Source organism: Aspergillus costaricaensis, assembly GCF_003184835.1.
Source record: "Aspergillus costaricaensis CBS 115574 unplaced genomic scaffold BO79scaffold_30, whole genome shotgun sequence".
NCBI lineage: Eukaryota > Fungi > Ascomycota > Eurotiomycetes > Eurotiales > Aspergillaceae > Aspergillus > Aspergillus costaricensis.
In genome coordinates this window covers 231,284-254,460 of record NW_020291830.1, presented here as the reverse complement: position 1 = coordinate 254,460, position 23,177 = coordinate 231,284, and the positions used below count along the sequence as shown (strand labels likewise).

At 47.2% G+C, this 23,177-nt stretch overlaps 9 protein-coding genes across 9 annotated transcripts; 4 read left to right on the top strand and 5 right to left on the bottom strand.

Moving 5' to 3' along the window:
- Positions 1–616: 616 nt before the first annotated feature.
- On the top strand, positions 617–2,718 carry BO79DRAFT_155213 (flavin-containing monooxygenase; the record flags this gene model as incomplete). The annotated part of the gene is made up of 7 exons (XM_025678775.1): positions 617–791; positions 855–1,256; positions 1,316–1,650; positions 1,735–2,075; positions 2,144–2,291; positions 2,346–2,450; positions 2,557–2,718. 7 exons carry the CDS (start codon positions 617–619, stop codon positions 2,716–2,718), a joined length of 1,668 nt encoding a protein of 555 aa, XP_025536498.1.
- Positions 2,719–3,659: 941 nt separating this feature from the next.
- Positions 3,660–4,976, top strand: BO79DRAFT_155216 (NAD(P)-binding protein; the record flags this gene model as incomplete). Its single annotated transcript, XM_025678776.1, has 5 exons — positions 3,660–4,032; positions 4,107–4,211; positions 4,276–4,514; positions 4,580–4,807; positions 4,863–4,976. The coding sequence occupies 5 exons, from the start codon at positions 3,660–3,662 to the stop codon at positions 4,974–4,976; spliced, it is 1,059 nt and encodes a 352-aa protein (XP_025536497.1).
- An 825-nt stretch (positions 4,977–5,801) lies between these two features.
- Positions 5,802–6,382, top strand: BO79DRAFT_155375 (uncharacterized protein; the record flags this gene model as incomplete). The annotated part of the gene is made up of 2 exons (XM_025678781.1): positions 5,802–6,042; positions 6,105–6,382. The coding sequence occupies 2 exons, from the start codon at positions 5,802–5,804 to the stop codon at positions 6,380–6,382; spliced, it is 519 nt and encodes a 172-aa protein (XP_025536496.1).
- Positions 6,383–8,938: 2,556 nt separating this feature from the next.
- Positions 8,939–10,046, top strand: BO79DRAFT_272973 (zinc-dependent alcohol dehydrogenase family protein; the record flags this gene model as incomplete). Its single annotated transcript, XM_025687474.1, has 2 exons — positions 8,939–9,152; positions 9,205–10,046. The coding sequence occupies 2 exons, from the start codon at positions 8,939–8,941 to the stop codon at positions 10,044–10,046; spliced, it is 1,056 nt and encodes a 351-aa protein (XP_025536495.1).
- Positions 10,047–11,405: 1,359 nt separating this feature from the next.
- BO79DRAFT_155522 (uncharacterized protein) lies at positions 11,406–13,107 on the bottom strand (the record flags this gene model as incomplete). The annotated part of the gene is made up of 2 exons (XM_025678789.1): positions 11,406–11,492; positions 11,539–13,107. The coding sequence occupies 2 exons, from the start codon at positions 13,105–13,107 to the stop codon at positions 11,406–11,408; spliced, it is 1,656 nt and encodes a 551-aa protein (XP_025536494.1).
- Positions 13,108–15,962: 2,855 nt separating this feature from the next.
- Positions 15,963–17,367, bottom strand: BO79DRAFT_289720 (uncharacterized protein). The gene is made up of 3 exons (XM_025688807.1): positions 17,276–17,367; positions 16,944–17,201; positions 15,963–16,854 (listed from the first exon to the last, which is right to left on the bottom strand). Exons 1-3 carry the CDS (start codon positions 17,305–17,307, stop codon positions 16,098–16,100), a joined length of 1,047 nt encoding a protein of 348 aa, XP_025536493.1. The 5' UTR covers positions 17,308–17,367; the 3' UTR covers positions 15,963–16,097.
- Positions 17,368–17,834: 467 nt separating this feature from the next.
- Positions 17,835–18,846, bottom strand: BO79DRAFT_231314 (uncharacterized protein; the record flags this gene model as incomplete). Its single annotated transcript, XM_025684149.1, has 4 exons — positions 17,835–18,004; positions 18,044–18,356; positions 18,408–18,549; positions 18,593–18,846. The coding sequence occupies 4 exons, from the start codon at positions 18,844–18,846 to the stop codon at positions 17,835–17,837; spliced, it is 879 nt and encodes a 292-aa protein (XP_025536492.1).
- Positions 18,847–19,544: 698 nt separating this feature from the next.
- Positions 19,545–20,686, bottom strand: BO79DRAFT_247418 (uncharacterized protein; the record flags this gene model as incomplete). Its single annotated transcript, XM_025685644.1, has 3 exons — positions 20,502–20,686; positions 19,934–20,434; positions 19,545–19,878 (listed from the first exon to the last, which is right to left on the bottom strand). The coding sequence occupies exons 1-3, from the start codon at positions 20,549–20,551 to the stop codon at positions 19,545–19,547; spliced, it is 885 nt and encodes a 294-aa protein (XP_025536491.1). The 5' UTR covers positions 20,552–20,686.
- Positions 20,687–21,245: 559 nt separating this feature from the next.
- On the bottom strand, positions 21,246–23,018 carry BO79DRAFT_220575 (glycosyl hydrolase family 79 C-terminal domain-containing protein; the record flags this gene model as incomplete). The annotated part of the gene is made up of 5 exons (XM_025683494.1): positions 21,246–21,974; positions 22,036–22,274; positions 22,334–22,474; positions 22,527–22,765; positions 22,816–23,018. The coding sequence occupies 5 exons, from the start codon at positions 23,016–23,018 to the stop codon at positions 21,246–21,248; spliced, it is 1,551 nt and encodes a 516-aa protein (XP_025536490.1).
- Positions 23,019–23,177: the final 159 nt, after the last annotated feature.

Below are 23,177 nucleotides of genomic sequence, written 5' to 3'. Positions count from 1 at the left end.
TATGTAGACATCTAGATCGATTCATCCCTCAAGGGGTTGAACAACGTATTCTGCAGAAGGCAAGATACACTTGCCGATCATTTGCTTTTGGGTACTCTAATTTCTGTTGTACTGGGGTGGACTTCTGAAATAGATTGGAGCAGAACATCCATCAATAGTCCTCGAGTAATGAATCCAGTAAGTTGAGTAATGGCTAGACCCATCTGTTGCAGCATTATACCCCCCAGTCAACACAAGCGGAGCATCTCCGGCATGCACATCCATCACGGACTACTACTGGAAATGATCATCTACCCCAAGCCCCCACGATCCGGGTCTGTCCCGAACCATGACTATACTGGTGGAGGCCACTGACACACGACTAAGGTGATGACTAGCAGACCCCACACGCCGCACTCCTCAATTTTTTTTCCCATTTCTCAGGATTCCCCTGCACTCTGTCTTGCACATGCCTTACTCTACCTCGGGTGAATCTATGCGTGCGGGTCAGTTCCGGTATGAACTGGATCCCATCCAGCGCGCTTGTTCCCGTAGGATTCATACTTAATCCTACGCGACGTCAAGACGACCACAACCGAGAAATATATGCATAGAATAAAACATAACGCTTTCTAACATGACAGCGAAGACTCCCGACATTCCATCCTATAGCCAGATAGCCTGTGTTGGGGCCGGCTTGTCAGCCGTAGCCCTAGGAGCAACGCTAAAGAGATGGTACAACCTTGAAGACATCCGCTTCTTCGAACGGCATCCCACGAGTGGTGGAACGTGGTACATCAACACATATCCAGGTCCGTTCATGCATTCTGGTTATGGTTTTTCATTACTTCGACTTACTGAAATACCAAATGCAGGATGCGGCTGCGATGTGCCTAGCGCATTGTATAGCTTTTCCTTTGCTCTGAACCCAAACTGGACTAGGCTTATGCCTTCGAACACGGAGATCAAAGAGTATGTTGACAACGTGGTTGACACATACAATCTTCGTCGAGCGATGACCTTTGGCACGGAAGTAGTCCGTAGTGTGTGGCGGGAAGACGCAAATCGCTGGACTCTATACCTACGTGAACTGGAAACGGGACGCGAATATACGCACGAGTGCCAGATCCTCTTTGCAGCAACTGGACAGCTTGTCGAGCCGCGACCATGTGATATCCCCGGTGCCGCAGACTTCGGCGGGAGTATATTCCATTCGGCGCGGTGGGATCATAGCGTGGATCTCGAAGGGAAGAATGTCGTTGTTATTGGCAATGGCTGTATGCAATTTCTGTTCATTTCTCATCGCCACCGAAGAGGCAGACTAATTGTCCTTTAGGCACTGCTGCCCAGATCGTCCCAGCTTTGGTCAACGAGGGAAAGATCAAATCCCTCACACAGATCGTTCGAACGAAGCACTGGATCTTTCCGGTTCCAAACTTCTCCTATCCTCGGCTTCTGCAGTGGATCTTCCGCTACGTTCCTTTGGCCATGAAGCTGCACCGATTTCACATCTTCTTGCTTGCTGAAAATGACTTTCGCTTGTTTCCGATGACGAAGGGAGCAGCCAGACTTCGAGAGAAACGGCGAATCAAAGTAGAGAAATATATGCGAGAGGCAGGTCCAAAGAAATACCACGATCTCCTGATTCCGGACTTTGATGTAGGATGCAAGGTACAGCCTCCCTTGTTTGATATGCCTTCTAGACTTGGGTTCACGAAGCGTCGCATAATTATGCTAACTTCATGAACTGGAAAGAGACGAATCTTCGACCCTGGCTACCTCGAAAGCCTACATAGTGACAAAGTCCTACTAACCGACGCGAAGATTGATAGAATTACCGCAGAAGGTCTGGAGACTGACAAAGGCTTCATTCAGGCGGACGTGATTGTTCTCGCGACAGGCTTCAGGACTAACAAATTCATTCCATTCATGGATGTGGTCGGGCGAAACGGCGAGAGTGTGTCACAGCACTGGACTAAGTACGACGGCCCAGCTGCCTACAACTGCTCGGTTCTTAGTGGCTTTCCCAACTTTTTTATGCTCCTCGGACCTAATGCTGCAACCGGACACACATCAGCTATGATGGCCGCTGAGAAGTAGGTTCAACATTTTAACCCCTACCTCTTCCTGTCCCCTTTGCTTCGCATCTAATCTTAATTACTAGCTCGATTAACTACGCTCTTCGCGTTCTAAAGCCCGTTCTGGACGGTGATGCCTCATCAGTAGAGCTAAAGCCCAAGGCCGAGCATGACTACGTCTACTGGGTGCAAGACGCATTGAATAAACGCGTTTGGAACGCGGGCTGCGTATCAGTAAGTGGGATATGCATTTCAGTTGACTTCTTAACCATCTAATTAAAGTTGCAGTGGTACCTCAATGACAAGAGATGGAACTCCATGTCTTATCCGTGGACCCAAGGTCACTATTGGTGGAGGAGTCTGTTTCCCACATGGTCCGATTGGCATATTAAGGTAGGTTGGGGTCGTTTTCTTTTTTTTTTTTTTTTTTCTTTCCTTGCTCTTCTCTTCGATTTAATTTGATTGAACAAACAAGTATCATATCATTAACTGTCAGCAGAAGACTATAAAGCCATCGGGACGAAGATTCTCTAAGGCTTTATTCCTTGCACTTTGTATTGGGATCTTTGGGGTAGCTCGGCTTGGTTACTTTGGAAACCTGTCTCCAGAAATTGTCGAAACCTACTTGGCCAGTGTACAATCCATTATATTGGCCAAGTAACCACGCAGGAATGATGTGAGAAGAAGGGGGCAGTGATTGATTTATCGAAGGTGTTGATGCAGTTTGCCTGGTTTTGGTGTCCACTGAGCTGTTCATTATATTGTGTCTGTCCACGGCAATAGTTTCTGTTTCCCAGTATATATCAGCGTAATATTAAAGAATGTTTCTTATGAGTTCATCAACTTGATATATCATCTATATTCCTTTGTTATAGTCTTTGGCGCCTCGATGTTTCTACAAAGTGGGAATTCAGTACCCAGAAGACTGCCAGAGTTGTACCACAAAGAGGGAAATTGGACGAGGTGCCGTATGGAAGGTCCTCCTTGCTCTCATTGACACTGATAATGTGGAGGGTTCCGCGTCAACCGTGAGTATTTCCCCTGATCCACTTGCTTGAGAATAGGAGAGTCTTCGGAAGACCTGCGCAGCATCCTCGTACCGTGAGAGCGCATGTTATGAAGTTTATACATTTTACGTATGCTGTTTTACCATCGGCTGGGGAAATGTAATAACAGTTCCGTCGCATTGAGCAGTTGGGAAGGCGGCTATGTTATATACTGTCGAGATGCTCCGGGCTTCGATAGATCTCCGGCACCGTTCCGAAGCTTCATATGACAGGGGGTCGCAATGATGACGTTTGTCTGCACGCGTCCGCATCACACCTATCGCTCTGTCTCTTAGTTTGATAATTCCATTCGGATGCCTCGGTTCATTGTGGGGCACGGGCAATCGCCAGGAAGATGGATCCCATTCGGGTCCATTCCGGAACAGTTACGAACCTGGAGGCTTCCCGGACACGCGGGGTAAGAAAGATAGTCTACCTAGTTAGTACTTCCCCAACCCCATGCCTAATAAGTCTATATAGGTCTACATGTGAAATATAAGATTCAGCCGTCAGTGTTAGTTCTGTTTCTTTTTCACCCTCGAAGAAGCGTATGACAATGGCTAAAACCGGCTTCCTTCCCCGCGAAGGTCTCTACATCGATCCGATAATAGTAGGGTTACGGAAAACAATCTTTCATCCGTTTACCACATTGCTGTTGCAATTCCTGGCGCCAAAAATCGCTTTTCTTGTCCCATACGAACAACTGATCCGCATTACCGCAACAACTAGTGTCCTCTTGTGGCTTAACGATTGGTTAACTTCCAAGAGCTTGAACAATTGGGTTACGGATCATACTTGGGACTGGAACAAGGAGCTGGTCGTGGTTACGGGGGGAAGCGGTGGTATTGGAGCGGGGGTCGCTCAGCGTCTGGCTGCACTGGGCGCACGCGTTGTTGTGTTGGACATCATCCCATTGACCTACAACCTTGGTTTGTACTCTTGAGTTACCTTTCGTTTGCAGCCGTTATTTCCATGAGCACCTTTTTGATAAACACCAACGCAGAGAACAAACGCATCCTGTATCACAAATGCGACTTGAGTGATGAGAAAGAGATCGCAAGTGTTTGCCAAAAGATCAGAGCGGAAATTGGTGATCCATCTGTGCTAGGTAAGTGAAGTTAAGCAGCGATCCTCATCAGCAATTGCCTACTTGGCTGACAATCTGGTAACAGTGAACAATGCTGGTCTGTCACGCGGGCGTACAGTAGTCGAGGGTACCTACAGCGACAACAGCATAACCCTAAAAACTAACCTACTGGCACCATTTTTCCTGTCGAAGGAGTTTTTACCCGCTATGATCCGACGAAACCATGGGCATATTTTCAATGTGGCCTCGATGAGCGCTTATATCCCGCCTCCCGGGCTTGCTGATTACGCGGCATCAAAAGCTGGGTTAATTGCATTCCATGAGGTAGATATATTAGTCCACTGTTTTCAACTTGTGTTCTGAGTCTACGGTATACTTATTTGAGTTAGTGTCTTGCCCAAGAGCTTCGAGTCCAGAATGCACCGAAGGTCCGCACATCGCTTGCTGTGCTAAGCTTCACCAAAACGCCACTATTCAAAGGCGAGACAAACCAGTCCAGATTCCTGATGCCTCTTCTTCATGTCGACACGGTTGTAGATGCCATTGTGGATATACTCGACAGTGGATTGAGCCAGACAGTTTACCTTCCAGGAATCTTTCGTTATTTTGCTGGCTTGGTGAGTTAAATCAACATCTTTCAATTACTATTCGATAATGACTGAAGTTATGCAGCGAGGAGCTCCGGATTGGGTTCAGCAGCTGATTCGAAGCGGCACCAAGTCCTTGAGGGTGGATTTCAAAGGGCGACAGGAGATCGATCCGCGGACTGGAAGGCTTGTGCAGTGATCCAATCCCCAACGGATTATATGTCCTTTCAGTTAGTAGGAGTCCTGTGGTTATGAAAATTTAATTAGAGGTCGACTAGTAAACGCCGTAATAGGGGCGCCTCAAATGGCGACCTCATGTTTGCGTGAATGCCAACAACGGAAGTCGATGTATAATCAACTTAGGTCTCCCACGTTCAATGTTAGCTCCAAGGGCCACACACCACCTTCAGACTCAGGGTTTGTGCTTAACAACAACAGGACTAAAAAAGCAGTGTAAAAACATACAACAGAAGGTCTATTTCGGTGGTCACTTAGCATTCTAAATTAGCTATTACTACTTTCAGGGCTTTCAGATAGGAGCTCTTGGTGATAACACTACAGAAGAAGCAGGTACCGCTATCCACGGTAACGGAGACCCTTTGGTTGACGGGCGGGTCGAACTGATAGGTTCCCGGCCATAGGGCAGGTCTTCCGCAACGCTTGTTTAATGAACGCTTCAGCCTAATCGTGACCAAGTTGGAACCTATTTTAAGGCCCATCTCACTGGCCTCTCTATTTTATCCACGGTTCCGGCCGCTTCTTCCGCTCTGATCAGGGTCAGCCTGTCCAAGTTCCTGAAGTTCTGCGTGTCCGACGGTCGCCTTTTCACATCTCCAGGACCTCAGCTCATACCATTATTTCCTTTATAAGCCTGAACCCCCCTACTATGCGGTCTATGCTTGCGGTCCTAATTCCATGTTTTGTCATTTCGGTTCTTTACTTGGCCGGCAGGCGCCTCCGGCCCCAACATGAAGTAAGCGAGATGCGTCGTGCGCCGGCAACAGCACCAGCGCCATCATCCGACATGCCGAGTAACTGGATTGACTGTGTACACACTGAGCCGGAGCCGCGCTTCTGGACTGAGTATGGATCGGGTCCAGGGGTTGCAGTCTACGGTTTCCCCTCAAGTGGGGGCTTCTATGTTCTTCGCGAGTGCGTTGGGGTAGAACTGGATTTCCTCGGGATCGACCGATTTGGGAACACCGAACGACCTTCCAAGTCAGACCCTGATTGGCAGGCCAAAGAGGAGGCACATTGTGATCGTAGTTCGTTTTCCCTTCAAAGCATTAGTCGAGGTGTCACGCTAACACATCTCATTTGTCCCTAGTGCGTCGCTTAGGTGCGAAATGGTTCGAGACCTATCGGGATGAGTTGGAATTCATGGTTTTTCGCACACGCGAGGATAAGGATCCGTATGTTTCCTTCGGCTGGCCAGACGGTGGTGGTGTTTGGGTATTGAATACCACATACGGCCGCGCTAGTGAACTGGGCACAGGTATAATCTATAATGCGAAGAACATGGAGGAACGCTGTGAATTGATTAAGAGATTGGGCGGCATCTTCTACGCGGATCCGAGCGACTGTCCATATCTTAATCTTGATTGAACACGATGCCAGAAGGATTAGAAATCGTATGGCAACGTCGATTGGGGTGTTTGTCATCATAGCAATTCCAAGTGTTCGACGTGACGGACAGGTGGCCGCAACCTTTGGGTTTAGTTAAGGGATACTTGAGTTTTTACATGACGGTATGATGCTATCAAGCCCCGGCGTAAACATAGACAGCCGAATTCTCCTAAGCACGCTCATCCTCGCGACGCAGCAAACTGTTTCGGGAACAAGTTTTTCTAGATTAGATTTATAGCTGTAATAGCAGCTCTTTTCTAGATTTAACACTTATATTTTATTTATAATCTAAGAGAAAGCCTGAAAGAGACATGTATAAGAGTCTTAGTAGTTATATAGGATCTAGATTTATAATGACTTATGGGTATAATAGATCCTGATCAGGTCTGTTTAGTATATAATCAGGTGGCCTGAGGTTCGCCTAGTATAGAAGGGTGGAACAAAGGTAGTATATAGTGATTCAAGTTGTGTGGGCTTTCTTACTACTGTGTTATACAAGGAAAAATATGTCACCGATAAACTAAATCGACCATTTGAGCTGATTGAACTAGCTGTAACGATTGTTCCAGAGCATAACTAGTACTCAGGTAGAAAGAGCTCTGACGAAAATACACTTTCCAAGGACCGAGATTGATCACTATCCAAGGCATGATAGACAAACGGACAATTATGATATGGTACAGTGAAGATCAAAGCAGGTGAGGGGAATCACAGCAGGTTGAGTTCTGATATATATGATTTTGTTCGGTGGTTGCAGCTGGGACAGAGGAATGATGTTTGCAGACTCGACACAAGAGGAGGGTGATCTAGGTATTACAGGCTAAAAAGTAATGGAATAAAAGAAGAGAAAAAAGGGACCAAAAACATACAACAGAAGGGATTCGCTGGTGGTCACCCACCCAACTACTAACCTCCCGGCGTGTGGCTTAAGTACGGCTGAGCGGACGGGAAGCCCTGTTTTCCACACCCTGTGGTCGTATGTGCTAAGTTTCGCTTAGATTCAACAAATCTGGTAGATACTAGCTACTGATATAGAAGAAAATGTTACAAGGACTATCTCGCAGATGATGGTTACTTCTTCCCCAAATAACAGTGCACCACGTAATATCCCCAGCATTCTTACCTTGGTGAAATCCTCTACTAGCATATACTAGTAATAGATAGCCTTCAGAGGACTCTACTCAAGACGATGATAACACTTCTGAATCCAACTAAAGATAACTACATAAGGCAGCAACTGGCCATCTGCAGCGCACTTGGCCAATAACATACATTGACTATGCAGTAGGTAAACTAGATCAGTACACTTCGTTATCACCCATGTTTACACTCTGCTCTAGCTTTTCAGCAAGTACATTGGAATAGAATAAAAGATTCAATAAAAGAAACCCAAAAGATTGGAACAATTATACATATGTAAGAAACACTCTCTATCTATTCTTCTGAGATCTACTAGACAAGGTCAGTTCTGTTCCCTGAAAGTATGTTGTAAGACTTCTAGGCGGGTAATATAGTTCATCACGGAATATAAATACAGGATTTCATTACCTTAGTTTCTTGCTGCTAACCTTTAATCTAATCCCTTACAGATAAATATAGCCGATAGTAGCCTGCGGGCTATAATATTCTCAGTTCTACTAACAAGTACTGCAAAAAGTCGGATTTCCCGAGAATCTATTTTTTGAGATTCACTAGGCATATTACGTGGATACACAGTCAAAGTCTCTTAGCATAGTTCTTGAGAGCATCATTATGGATCTGTGCTACTATTGAAAATGGTAACAGAAAAATAAAGAAGAATGATATAAATAGCACTGCAACCAGGCAATGCAGAGGCAATCCGAGCCGTATTCTCAGCCCGAGAAATATAGGAATTGCATGGAACAATATGACTACTCATTCCATAAATAAACATGGCACTAAAAATAGGATTATTTTGTTAAAACATTTAGTATTATAAATCACAGAATAACTTTAACGCCGTTTCTCAGATTCTTATCCGACTGGTGTGACAACCGTTGCCCTATACCTATAATATAAAGATTCTAGTTAACAATACCCGCTGTGTGTGATAAATTCAATTGTATACATGAACCAAGTGGTGTGATTGGTGACTCGCGTGACCAACAAAAAGGCGCCTATGCCCTATTAGCTTGATTAATACACACTACTTACGCTTCGAACAAGAGAAAACACGTATGATGAAAAGGATTATAAATCAAGAGAGCGTGACATCAAGCCATTATCATGAGGCCTTCGGCTGGGCACAGTGGAATGTAGTATGCCGGGCCAGTAATTGGCTGGTATGTCCGGCGCATCGAGCAATGATCCGCGTCAGCGGCTGTGGCAGACCTTCTCGCAGTGTTGTACACAAGGATCTTGCATGGCCAAGATCTATCGTAATAGAATGCGTGATCGGTGTAATTTCTCATGAATATCATAGCTCGAGTAGCTTATAATCTGGAATCTCCAGCACCGTAAACCGGAAGATCATCTTAGCAACCCCAAAGGAGATATACTCACATATTCCTCACCATGGCTACTCCTACTTTCAAGGAATTCTATCTTCCCGAGAAGAAGGGTTTCGACAGCTTGGTGCTCCGTGAAGTCTCAAAGCCGTCTCCGAAGCAAGGCCAAATCCTCGTGCGCATCAAAGCCGTTTCACTGAACTGGAGAGATGGCATCATTGCCCTTGGAACCTATCCGTCTCCTGGTCCAGATGCTCTTGTACCTGGAAGTGATGGAGCAGGTATACTATATTTCTCCTCTTTCATAACAGTATATTGAGAGTTTGCAAATAGGCATTGATGAAGAAGTCGGGGAAGGTGTGACCGAATGGAAAGTTGGCGATAGAGTGCTTGCCAACTTCACCCAAGATCACATTGCAGGAAAGCTGAACAATAAAAGTCTCCTTTCACAGCTGGGTGGCAAAATTCAGGGCCTTTTAGGTGAATACTTCATTTTCCCTAAGCTAGGAGTGGTCAAGATTCCCGATTACTTGACTTTCGAGGAGGCATCTTGCCTTCCATGCGCTGCCCTCACGGCCTGGAACGCACTCTATGGATTGGTTCCCATTCGCCCTGGACAGACTGTCCTGTTGCAGGGAACTGGAGGCGTGTCCACGTTCGGACTACAGATTGCCTATGCCGCAGGCGCAACCACGATCGTGACCTCGTCCTCAGATGAAAAGCTCGCCAAGGCCAAGGAGCTCGGTGCCACCCACCTCATTAATTATCGAAAGAATCCAGACTGGGCAGCGGAGGCCAAGCGGTTCACCAAGGGTAACGGCGTTGACCACATCATCGAGGTCGGTGGTACTCTAACCTTACAGCAATCCTTTGACTCGATCGCATTGCATGGCCTTATCCACTGTATTGGCCACATCACGAACCCTGATCCACTTGGTGCGGGCAAGGAGCTACGCGGTCCTGATGCTGCTTTTCTAGCGTTGAATCGAGTCTGTATCGTCCGGGGAGTGGTGGTAGGTTCGCGGGAGCAGTTACAGGATATGCTGGAGTGCTTCGAGGCGCACTCTATCCGACCAGTGATTGATCGCATATTCGACTTCGGTGAGACCAGGCAGGCGTATGACTACCTCTGGAGCTCTAGTCACACCGGCAAGGTGGTTATTCGGATCCCATGATTTCATTGATTCAGCCTACTGCAATGCTGTGCTCGTTCATATGATTCACAAATGTAGTATTGCAACTCGTCTATAATCAGCTCTATATAGTGTGCGCAATACAGAATGCTCATCGATTAGTCATTTTGGGTTTTTTTCTTTTTCTCAATTTATATCTATTTTCCTCCCCTTCTTATGGCCTTCCTCGGCGTCCTCAGTTCCAATCTTGATGAGTGTGCGACCTCCCCTGCCCTCTATATCATGGCCCCCTCCATGTTCCTCCCGGGGTCTCTCCTTGTATTGAACTTCTATAATTCCTTCCGGGCTTTCTTCCGGGCCTTCATCCTGTTTTGGTTATCTTCCGCTGATCTATTGTCATCCCAGCTTTCGTCTCGGCCATCTCCATTCACACGATCCCCATCATTTCGATAATCGTCTTCTCTCTCCATATTATCTCTCAGTTCCGTTCGGTAGCCATTACATTCATAATGCTGTTTGCTCCTCAGTACGCGTGGTAGACTCTCACGGTGTTAACTCAGGTAGCTCCCCACCTAATCAGTGTTAGCAAATCTGATCAAGGTCTAAGAGTCCGAATCTCATAGTACGACTATGGAGAAAATCCCTGCAATAACAATCCTCTCCGGCACAACAAGAGAGACATCTAGTTCAAAAATTACCTAACTACCCTAGCGTGAATTTTCTCCTTATGTGGTCATCGACATCTTCAAAAGATCAGTGTGCTTCTGGTTCTTGACGGCCGTTTACAGCTTCTTTCGTTCTAATCTAACTTTGTTGTTAGCCCTGTGGGCCTCCCTGCGTACATCGGTGCCACGACGGTTCGCCCAACCGTTGATGTAGTGCCATCAAATCAGCCCGAAAGTCTAAACAACCTGTTGGCATGTTACAACCATAGGCACTCTGGCCACAGCAACCTCCTAACATGTCTAAATACGGGCAGGGTCATACATTAGGAGGACCGCAATGGAAACCTCTGAGACCTATGTCGAGTAAGGACTCCAAATGTTTCATGACACACAAGATAAGCATTTGATATAGGTGACGGTGTATGATTCCAGAAGTAACATGACCTAGACTTGCCAAGCCTCATGCCCTGTTTGTATATCCTATTTTATAGATCTAGGTTCACAAGGGGTTGAGATACAACCTCAAGCCATTCCATTTGCCCGCTCCTTTCTGCGTACCTTGTGGCTTCCGCCATGGCCTGATTCAGAAGAATTGACCTTAGTGAAGTACCACCAATAGGTGTCCCTTCATTTCTCCCTGGCGAGAATGGCAATAGATCATTGTTCCTTGAGCCACGTTGAATTGTACAGTCACTTTGACCGCATCTCGTACCCGCTTCGGTATATCCGTGGGACATCACATCCGCCAGCCATCCAGGCACACAAGGGCATTGGCATAGTATTCTGGCTTGGAGTGCTGGAAACAGTCGAAGGCCGAAGGTGTCTATAAGATGAACGAAATGTGGCCTACAATCCCTGGGCAACATTACCGCCAAGCGTGCCGCTCCAACAGATACCATGAAGAGCTGAGACCGAGAATTTGCGAAGTCACATGTGGAACAAATACGGGGATGACATGCCCAATCCTTGTCACCGAGATCTCCGAAATCACTCACTACCCTCATGCCGCACATACCAAGCAGTTTTGTGACAATGGTGCACACGTTGTCCCCAGACATTATGGGCGAGTAAACTGGTGCGACCTGCTGGACGAGACACCGGTGTGGTGATGATAATCTAGTACTTGTCTCGAGCAAGTTGTCTACTCGCCGCTCGAAGCCGTGATGCCTCAGGCCAAAGTAGAAATATGACTGCGGGGACCAGGCCAAACGGAGAATGTAATCCTTTCGTATAGCCTTAGCATTGGCTGGAGAGAAGGCGTCGCGTGTTGTGGCCATCGCACAGGCTCTGCATAGCCAATTCATAGCATTATGCTCTCCAATCGATGCTTCCACATCATGATCAACACTCCAGCCCCGCCACATTGCACCGATGTACGTACAAACGACTTCGGCATAGTCGTCCATGGCCAACTCAAAGGGGACAGGCCAATTGCCGTAGGTTCCGTACGAAATAGATGCCACCATCAATTTGCGGACCCAAGCATGGCTCGTACAAAGTATGCCGGTATGTGTCAAGTATGCATTGCTGGAATCCTTTGTGGTGTGATCGAGCTTCGCCAGCCAACGCGTGAGTTCCGTCCCTATCTTATTTCGCGCTCGCCAAGGACAGTTATAGGTTGGATGCTTTGCGAAAAGAGTCTCAAAGCTTTTGTTAAGTGTGATTACAGAACTTACAAGTTTAGGTGTATCACCGTCTCCGCGGTCTGCCGTCGCCCAGTCCTCGAACCAACAAAAATTGTCTCTGTAAGACGTGAATGCCAGCTTTGGTATCATATCTGCATGAGCACACAACGGAAAGTTGAGCGTCATTATTTGATGGTTACCAAGAATGGGTCCACTAGCTGATTGAACAATATCGTCCTTGACATCATCCTTCCTGTAGCGTGGAGGACACGGTGCAAGGTCATATTCCTCAGCAATAAGGCTGCTTTGTCTTGCTGTTGCGTACACTTCGGACAACGCACTGCAAGCCATGAGGCAGCGGTGGATGACTAGATCATCCGTTTCCGCTCCGAAGGCGGATGCTGACACCAGCTTGCTGACGATTAGTGCTGCATAATCAGCAAATAAACCCAGCCGCAGCAAGTACTCTGTCGATACATCGATCATTGATGTCAAATCAGATAACACGGACTGAACATGGATCTGAAAACCTGCTTCAGTACCGTGGAGGCAGGGCCTATAGGCTAGAGCGTCATGGAAAGCCGCAGTTGCTTGATCCATTATCAGATCGTCAATTGAATCACAAATCAGCAAAGCAACTCGCAGTGCCACTGTCAATGCCTGGTGAACGCCACTGAGCGTTGCTGGAAATGCTGTAACATGATGGTCGTTTAGCACAGCCCGAATTGATGCGATGTCGGCTGCTGATTCTAACTGTTCGACCCAATTGGGGCTGTAAATGCTTTTGAGATCAAGCAAGACGGTAGCTGTCATTTCTTCTTTGCAGCTGTTTGCCATAGTCGACTGAATCTGTGGGTTTGAGAAACGTGTTTCTGATTGCGACAGGTGTTTAAATGTAGATTGCGTTTTGGGCACGTGTCTGGGTCTCGCTCAAGAATTCAAGTGCCACCAATAATTACTAGTAGCTGAGATAGTTGGAGCCAGATGAATTGACATGTATGTGGGATTGTACAGCATTTAAATTCTGGTTAGGCCTCCCATGTGATTGTGACTGCACTTGTGATGGAAGCAAGGTAAAGGATGGGATCATAGACAGGAGAATCTGTTCTTGCTTGAACGAGAAAGATCCTTGCCTGAATGTGATAGGCCAAGCTAGCTAAGACAACAAATCCTTACTTTTTCTATTATTTATTGCCTCCTAGAACTCCGAGTCATACTGTGACGTGTTACCTAGTGATTTGAGGAGCACAATTTGAGGGGAGGGTCAAGTAACGAAAGGGATGCCAAATGTGCTATATACCAAATCTGATATATCTTGGATGTAGTGCTTTCAGCGGTCATTGGCAGGGCTTATGGGTAATTCCTGTTTCCGGTGTGTATCAACCACTGCATGAATGTACGTCACTCCTGATTGGGAACTACTCGTGCTACCCTATCTTCGTGCTACCCTGACTAAGATGGAAACAAAAAGAGAAATCGAGCAGTCAGGCAGCGGCGATAGATGATGCAGTTACTCTGACAGAAAGAACAGCCGGTAAGGATGCTACTAGTTGTGGAGGCAATAGCAATTCTAGTTCTAAGCAAGAGCAAGAGGTAGGTGGGGGTATCTGATCAGGTGGATATGATTAACTCATAGGCAAGAAATTCTGGTCACTTTCCTGTTGTTTCACTGAATCGGTTGCTATCTTGTACACGTTGCAGTGAATCCAGCATTGCCTCTATCTTGGTTATATTGCATTCACACTGCTGACTTTCCATTGATTTGACGTTGGATCCAATATTGTATGTCAAGACGAAGTGTCAGAGATATATGGATTTGATCTATTTAGATCTCAAGAAGATAGTTGGTTGGTTGGAAGAGGTGGTCAGAGGCCACGCAGGAAGAAGAGGCAAAGGATCGGCTGACAGCTGCCTGGCTTCAGTGAATGTCTCAGCATTGTATGACAGGACGTGCAGGGATGGAAGCAAGCTCTACTATCAAATTCGCTCGCATGGCTCTCTGGTGTGATATCACATACCCTCCAGCTCTGCGCTTTCCGGGCACTTCTATGCTCTCCCTAGTTTCTCTTTTGCTTTGCAACCATCCCTTCTTGCGTACTGCCCAGAAGACGTCCTCTTTCGACGAGGCCCGTGTCAACTTGATTCTTCGCGCATGTCTACGCTACGCACTACCGCTATCATACTGCACACCAGTGTCGATAATCTCACTTTGACATGTAGGGTATTTATTCTTATGCACCTACCCATAGACAGGTCGGTAGAGAGAACAGGGTCATGTGTTCTTCAGTCGATCTCATTATGATAAAATGCCATATATGTTGTTAACCCTATTCATTGTGAGAGCTTTTTTTAGCAGAATGTAAGATACCGTCTACCAATATCCCAAAGATATAGACGGCACGTATCTACGGAACCCACTGAAGTCGCTCAGTACCACTGACAAACTGTGTATGCTGGTTTAGTACTTAATACTGATTGGCACAGATCGTAATATACTAGATTCAGCGTCAAGTGACCTAGGCATGTTCCGCTTAAGGCAGGGAGACAGAACAGGAAATTAGTCTCTTCAACCACAAGGGTATTGATGACCATCACTCCATCTCTTGAATTGAAAATCTTATTGCCTCGACTAAGAGGCTTAGTTGTCTAAAGAACGGAGCGTGGGACAAGAGCTACGGGGCATAGGTCAAAGAAAGATGTAAACGATCTCAAGTCTGAGATGTGAGGGTAACACATATTTTGAGACCCTATGTGGCCTTCCTTTCATCCAAGGACGTGTTGCCACCGTGACGTGCTTTCTGGTATCCCGAGTTCGTCCACTTATAGCTATGCTTCTTCATGACTGATCTCTGTGACTCCTGTTACTTCGCGCGCCTCGCTTTACTAGTTAGCCTGGAGAGGGTACTGATGTGCGTGGGCTTCGTCATGTACCTGCTTCCTTGCTTCGATTATCTTCTCGTATGCCCTCCGTCTATCCGCCCTTGCTTCCTATAAAGGGCTTACTGCTCTAAGCTGAAGAAAGACCCTGCCTTCTGGGTCACCCACATCACATTTGGAGGTGCGACTCTAGTATTGATCCTAATTGAGCGGCCCGCTTTCTACACTGCATGTGATGCATCAAGGGTGGCAACTCGTCGGATTCCCGGAGGTCTCGAAAGATTGCAGCAAGGCAAGTTCATGATTCTGCAACTGATGGGGCTCATTTTCTTCTCAAAATATGTCAATTATTGTCAGTATATTCTCGAGGCAGATAAGCACTAGACCCATTTAGGTCTCATAAAAATTATCTTACGTCTTCCCTGCTTACGATCACTTTTGGAACCCTTTATGTTATTGCCATTAAGCAGTCTAATAACAGACGTCAGCCGCCTTGAAAACCTGGCCTAAACAGGCTTTCGATGATTGGCAACCTCCACCAGTTGGATGTTAATTGACCATGGGAAACAATCCACAAATGGCTTCAGCGTTATGACCCTCTATTTGGGGCTCAAGTCATTCATTATAGAACCAAGCATTGATCCTCACAGTAGCCTTACCGATTTACATTAGTGTGTACCCTTGAGTCTCCTCACAAGGTGCTCGAAACCTCTTTACAAAATCTTGATATCAGACTAGCTACATTGGGTGGGACTATTATACAAAGGGTAAACTAGAATCTAATTACACTTCTTCCTATGAGATTACTAGATCATTTCCCCTTGCCTTTCCTTTTGCCCTCGGCAGTGCAAGTGTTCTCAATATGAGAACGAACACGTTAACTAGCCAGCTTCCTTGCACGTTCTTTGTATCGATTGCGGGAAAGTTCAATTTTCAGATCCGTATGTGAAACGTTCCTCAGCCGCTACCAACAACAGCCTTCTCTCCGCCTCCTCCTCACCTTCACTTCTCCCCTCGGCTGCTATCGCCTTTCGTAGACCCAAGTACCCCAACACACCCTGCCCGACCGCAAAAATGACCTCATCGACGGTCATATACCCCATGGACATCCACCAATGCAAGAAGACCAACAGCCAGGGCTGGGGCAGAAGAGGATCATCGGGCGGCGGCGGCGGATCGTATGCTCGCTCCTGTTGCCCTGGGGGCAAGCGGAAAATCCAGAGGATAGCCGAGAGCGCGAAGATAGCAGCCTGAAAAAGGCGGGAGCGGGCAAGGAGGCGGTTGAGATCTGTGGGGGTGGTCGGTGATGGGGGATGAGACGGAGGAATCATCAAGGCCTGTTCGCGGGGCTCCTGATGATGCTGCCTACTTGGTTGTCCTTGTCGTCGCTGTCGCATCTGGCGCTGTGCTTGCTTATAGAAACCCAGAACAGGGAGAATCACCGTCGTGATGGGCAAGAGAAAGAAGCAGTGGATGCCGCGGAGGAAAGGGACTACGTCCCGCTCCGGCAGCGGGCAATCGTGCGGATTGCTCGGCGGACAGAAGATGTCCGTGGTGAGGTCTAATATGAGCGGGATCAGAGTGAACAGCAGGAAGAAGGAATAGAGAGCGAGGATCAGGAGGATTCGCAGACGATGACGATGGGGTCGGGTGGGAGGGGAGTAGTAGAGACACAGCAAGAAGCTGGGGTTGTGGCATTTATAGACAGACAGTTAGCCAGATGGTAGGCATCACAGCGAGATGTGGTGGTGGGGCTGGTTGTTTGGACTTACAAGACGTTGGACAATACCCAGTCTCCTAATACTTGAGCGAGATTGACCCAGTCCAAGGGGGCGACAGAGAACGGCGATGAGGGCAATCTGGAGACATCCCAAAGACAGGCGGTGTCAAGGGATTGAAAGAAGACATGCTCGGTGATGCAGAGCAGATTGAAAAGCAGGTAGGCAGTGGAGATCCCCCGGCTGTCTTTCGTCTGCCACACATGCTTGACCTGGGGGAGAAAGGAGGCCCATGATAGGGCAAGGATAATCCTGATTTAATCCTCGGTCAGCAAAAAGAGCACACCAAAACAACGGGAAGGCATTTTGGCTAAATAAAGTCATACAAACTGAAAGGAAAAACGAGCGTCCGCCCCATTGGATTGAAATTTTTGGGAACTAGGATCCTCAAAATGTGCGAAGTGCTGTCGGATGCTGTGGGCGGCCGAGGATTAAGAAAAAGTTAGAAAGATAGGCTCCCCGTCCCATAGTTATATAAACAGCGCAAGACACATGCCACTATTTTAGCGGCCCCTTAGCGTCTTGGAATTGAGGACGAGGAGAAAAATGTCTTAGGGATAGGGCATCTGCATGTTACAAACAAGTTAGAAAGATACAGAGCACGTGATTATCACAGAGTGACCGGTTTAGAAGAAATGAGCAACAACACCTTGGAGAAATAAAGTACTATCTTTCTAGCTACCGCAAAAGCTGTTATTGGGCTCTTTATACCATCTCGAAGACTACAAAGTCAATCATGGTAGACGGCCATGATGCTTACCGCCTGAGCATGGGATATAACGTAATGTATATTACAGTACCATATGTTACAATACAATGCCAGTCCATAATCACAATATAATACATAGGGTTCGGTCAGGGCTACATGCCAGGTAAATTCAGACCTTAATCGTCTTGCATCAAGTCCAGAATGGCATCGCGATACAGCGCCATACCCGCGCTTCGCGGATGGAATGTTTTAAGCTGTCGAGTCGGCTTCAACCACCCAATATCCTGAGCCGTGTAGTTCCCATCAGCGACTTCGCTATTGGCGCGAGACACCATCTGCGCGAGCGCTCCATCCGGATCATTGACGACTGTCGCGGCCACTTAACACCAGTACACATCCACGGGGTCTGGATTGGCCCCCAGTGTGGTGTTGCAAGTATGACCGTCGGGCAGCGGCAGGGTCGTTTGTCCCTGCAGGCTGCTGATGTAGTCGCTTTCGTCGTCCGAGGAGGCCTGCTGGATGGCGCCTTCCTCAGTTATGTCCGACCAGCCGCTCAGGAAGAAGAAAGTGCTGGGGTATGTGGCATCAGGCTCTTTCACCCCGCCTTCACACCAACGGTGGCCCTCAAAGCGGGCATCCACGTCCGCGTAGGCGATGTTCATGGATTCGCGGCGATTGTTGGCATCCGTGATCGCATTCTGGATCACTTTATCGATGTCTTCAACGAATTAGTTCAGCTCCTTCCGCACGCTCGTCGTCAGTGCGGTGTAGGGATTGGCGGTGTCCACACCCCAGTACCTGATATTGACACTGTTGCAGTACGTGGTCTGGGCGTTAAAGAGCTTGGGATATCCGACAACGTAGAGATAGACTTGCTCGACGAAGAGAAATCTGGTTAGCGGGCGGGTTCTACATGAAGCGCAATGCAATGCACAAGCTTATCCGATTGCTATCTGCCTGTCCTCGTATATCGCGATAGATGTTCGATAGCTGGGCCTGTAAGCCCTTGTCGCTCGTGTCCGTCATGAGATCCTGAGCGGCCTGCTTAAAATGCGCACAGAAGTAGTTATACGAGGGAGTAATTGACCAGGGCTGCCATCGCAGGATACATTGCATGAGAATATCTGCAAAAGTGATATAATTACCGCCCACCGTCACTGTCACCACTCTGGTCTTATCAGTATTCATCCAGCACTCAAGCTTTTCACGCAGCCTAGAGAACTTGTCCCATTAGTACTCAAGTAATATACTCTCTATCGGTATGGGAATTACCAGTATAGAACATTTTGCAGCGAGTGAGGAATCTAAATCCAGGGCTTCCCAGGCTCAGAGAATGGTTCTTTTATAATAGCTTGCCAAGATTATATAGTAAGACCATTTTTAACAGAATGAGCCATGCTCAGCCATCTTAAGCTAGAATGGATGTATAGTTATGAGCTCTCCTGTATATAATGTCATTACTGTGGACTCCTGATAAGTTAAGTTTCTATAGACGTATACATATTTCTATCCCCAAGCTTGATCTAGAAGAATCGGGTAATTGGATGCATTGCTGAAAATTCAGATGACTCACGAGTTGCCTAAGACTTGTCGCATGTAGCGTGTTTGAATTTCGTCTCCTCCATCGGCTCATACTATATGATCTCCAAATCCACGGGTGCCGCCGCAGGAATAAAAACGTTGGGCTGTTCGCCCGGCTCCCGTACGGTCCAGCTTCCCGTGGCTGGAATTGTGACTGTCGTCTCCAAATGGTCCTCCCGACTTCCCCAAACCCACCAGTCGAGCCGGATGCCCTTGAAGAGACACCGGATCCCCTCCCCAACCCGGGCTTCTCCACCATCATTGCTCTCCATATCCGTGAGTAAATGAAGCCGCAAGACCTCGGATCACGTTTCTCCTGGACGCAGACTGGCAAAGCCATTATCACGGCCTGGCGAGACCTGCATGTCAGGGTCATCAACGAATGCCCATCCTCCACCGCAGACGAACCCTTCCACATTGACCCACCGATCCCGCCAAACCCAGAGCTCGACGGTCAACCCTGCCGTGTTGAAAGTAAACGGCCTACCACCGCTACCACTTGTTGGCACGTACGTCACATGAAGGGTCGCAAGCACGAGGTCATCCTGTAAAGCCACCTGGTCCTGGGGGCAACATTCGACTTTTGCAATCAGAGTAGGACGGCATTCTTGCGCTCCAATCATATGGGTACATAGGGAGCTTAGCATGTGTTCTGGGGTAGTACAAGCAGTAGAGGAGCAAGGAAGGTTCTCACCCGGAGATCAATGTCGGCATGATCGGCATGTTCTCATTGTCCTCGACTGTGAAGGATAGGAAGGGCCCGCCTGGCAAGACAACTTTAGAGTTTTCTACTTTATCGGTCCAATTCCATGAGCCATATTGTTGACCGGGCCAGAGGAGTACATATCGCTCGCCTGTCTGTAGGTATGGGATAAGACGGTCGGGGATAACATCGTAATATTGCTGCACATTGCCGGGCTTATGGATATTGTAAGGGGAGAAGTGCCCATGTTCTAGTTGGGGGAGTATAGTATACTCCGGGAGTTTGACTTGGTGCAGCTCGCCCTGCGCGGTACATTGAAGAAGAATGAACCCGTTTGAGGTAGCAAAGCCATGGGTCTGCGGGTACCATGCAAAGACACAGTGATCGCTAACCTCATCAACCCGCTGTAGGGTCACATGAAACAGGTATGGGGATGTGCGTGACAGTCTTCCCGGACCTTGAAGAGCGAGTGAAAAGGCAGGCGCGTCAGACCTATTGCAAGTCGCCACTAGGTTAAATTATTGGATCATAACTCCGTTGAGTGGCGAGATCAGCTCACCGACGGTCCTTTTCTGTATATTGCAGAAAGGGTGTCAATGATTCTTCCATTTCAGGAGGGAGGAGGTGATGGGCAGTTCGCTGTCGATTTGTTACAGTCGAAATGGGGAGCTGAAGTGGATTCAAATATCATTACCCTGGAAAGATTTTGACGACAGGCCGAATGGGTAATAGAAAGCAGGGTTTATATCAAAAATGTGTATTGACAAAAGAGTGGGGGTGAGGCTAACTTCACCTGGCACCATCTCCGGAGTCTTGAAGCGGGAAGTTCCGCTGACACATTGCCCCTTACGATGCGGCTAATCTACTTGAACCTGGAGCCTGTGCATCGAATGTTGCCGCCCGGATGAAGCACTACTCCGTATGCCTCCGCTGTATTGGTATTAATGTGAATGGTATGGTACAGTACAGCCGATACCATGCAATTTAAAACTTTATATTACACCTAATGTATAACAACCATACCGAGGTTCTTATGTGTCCCGATTCGACCTGATATATCAAAATTTACTAGCAATAGATAATGATTATCTCTTCGGACAAATGATCCTTTCATATACAATTACGTGACTGCTCATAATTATATCTGTCGTGTTTATTGTTCACCGGGAGTCCCAAAGCTGGTGACTTGATTTATACCTGCTTCAAGAAACAGCGATAGATAGTGTATCATCATATACGTCCTAAAATATATACCATCATCCAATATCCAGTAGATTTTCACTCTTGAAGCTTAAGCAACGAATCACTTTCGAACAAGTATTGCCTCACCTGCACCCACAAGGACCTTGCCATTAATCACCGTATCGTACGTCTTTCGTCCCACAATCCGGGCATTCTGATCAACATGTTGGCCAGCAAATGTAATATTACCAGCGATATCCACACCAGGACTTGTCAGCCTAGAAACCTTTGCATTTTCCCAGTCAGCTGTAAGGGCTAGCGCTGTGTAAGGCCTAGCAACCGGGTCAGATGTTGAGTTCCAGATGTTAAGGTTGACCGCCACAATAGCATCTAGGCTTCCGGCTTGGTAGACCGCATATGCACCGAAGTTTGTTTCGTTGACAAGAACTTCCGTCTGCTTGTTCCCGCCTGCAAACACAGCAGCGTTGAAGAGATTCCCATAGTACATTGGGTTGACGTGGGGAGCACTGTCGTTGTAGAGAACAGGCTGCCAGGGTGAGTAGCGATAGCGTGTTCCCATGTGAAAATGAACACGGGATACCTTGAGTGAGGATAGATACATGACATAGTCAATGGCCCAGACAGCAGATGCCATAACGTCTGAGATATTGAACGCGCCCTGGCAAGAAATGGAGTTAGTCTCACCGATGACATATTTGATACCTGAGTTCGCTGTCGCATTGCCCAGATAGTCATGGTACCAAACACGAGAGAGCATGTTGGTGCGATCGAAAAGGGTATCTTCGATTGTTGGCCCAGCGCCCGTATAGTGGCAATTAGCTCCCATATACTACGAAGCCCCTGTTAGCAGACAGTCCATAGATGCATTTACTGATCTTATGCTCATTCACCTCGTGGTCGGAAACCGTCTTTGTCTTGTCTGCACCCATACCATCTAGCTCCGCATTTTCAACATTCCAGTCCGTCCTTTCGTCGAGATGGCGAGGTGCCTCAAATGCACATCCTTGGAACAATCTCGTTGCGTCCTTACCAGTCAAGTTCCGACTGATAGCCGACGCAAATTCGTTCCACTGGTTAACGTAGCGTTGGACTGTCCAATTCCCGTCTCTATGCTTACCATTTCCCCAGCCTGGTTTATACTGTTAAACGCAGGGTAGACAATCACAATCTGATATCGAGCCAACTTACTATCTACCTCATTACCAATTTCGAACGCATATAATGAGTTGCCCATGGTCTCGTAGGCAGCGTTTGCCTCGAGTACACATTGATCAAGGCCGTTCCCAATATTGTAATATGTCTCGTTTACCGTATTGAAGAAATTGAGGCCTTGCACAAAATTGTTAGCATTTTGTTCTCTATGGTGTCGTGAAAACTATACCATATATGTATTGGGTGCCATTGGGAAATTGTCTGAAGGATTGAAACCAAGAAGGGCCAACGAGCGTATGCGATGGCTGGTCAGAAGCGACAGAGCTAAATGGGTCGATTATAGCTTCGGTTTGATTCGGATAATATATGGCAGAGCTTTGGGTGCTGCCGCCCACACGGAAGATCGGATATGCGCCCGATATGTCGTAGAAGTTTTGGATCACTTGCCTTGAAAAAACGTTTGGGTGTCTTGTAAAAGTTAAAAGTACGTCACCAATGGTATCTAGGGTTGAACATACGTATCATTTCCGGCATAATCTGCCATGAACGAAAACTCGATGGAAAATGATTGATATGCTGCATCCACAATCTGCTTCCCAGGCCTAGGGCTAGCCGGCGGAGAAATTCTTATTTCGCGGGTAACATTGAGCTTAAGGGCTTGATCGGATACTGCAAATGGAATAAGAATTACAAAAGCGATGATGCTTGCAAGAGAAGGCATTATGGACACTTTGCTTGGGGCCACATTTGCAGTGAACAAGTCCGTTCAAAGCGTTCTTCGTTATGCTCTTATAGTAAAGAAACAGGCAAAACTGCCAGAAACCAAATTTAGCCGACCAAATATGTAGTCTGAAACGGCTGATGCTCTTTGTTCTTATTT

Excerpts from the sequence above, each read along its gene's own strand:
- BO79DRAFT_289720 (XM_025688807.1), bottom strand. The coding sequence starts at position 17,307 with ATGGGGCGGACGCTCGTTTTTCCTTTCAGTTT. Across the intron at positions 17,202-17,275 it reads CTCGTTTTTCCTTTCAGTTT|GATTATCCTTGCCCTATCAT; the intron begins GTATGACTTTAT and ends GGATTAAATCAG. Across the intron at positions 16,855-16,943 it reads TGGGTATTGTCCAACGTCTT|CTTCTTGCTGTGTCTCTACT; the intron begins GTAAGTCCAAAC and ends CCACAACCCCAG.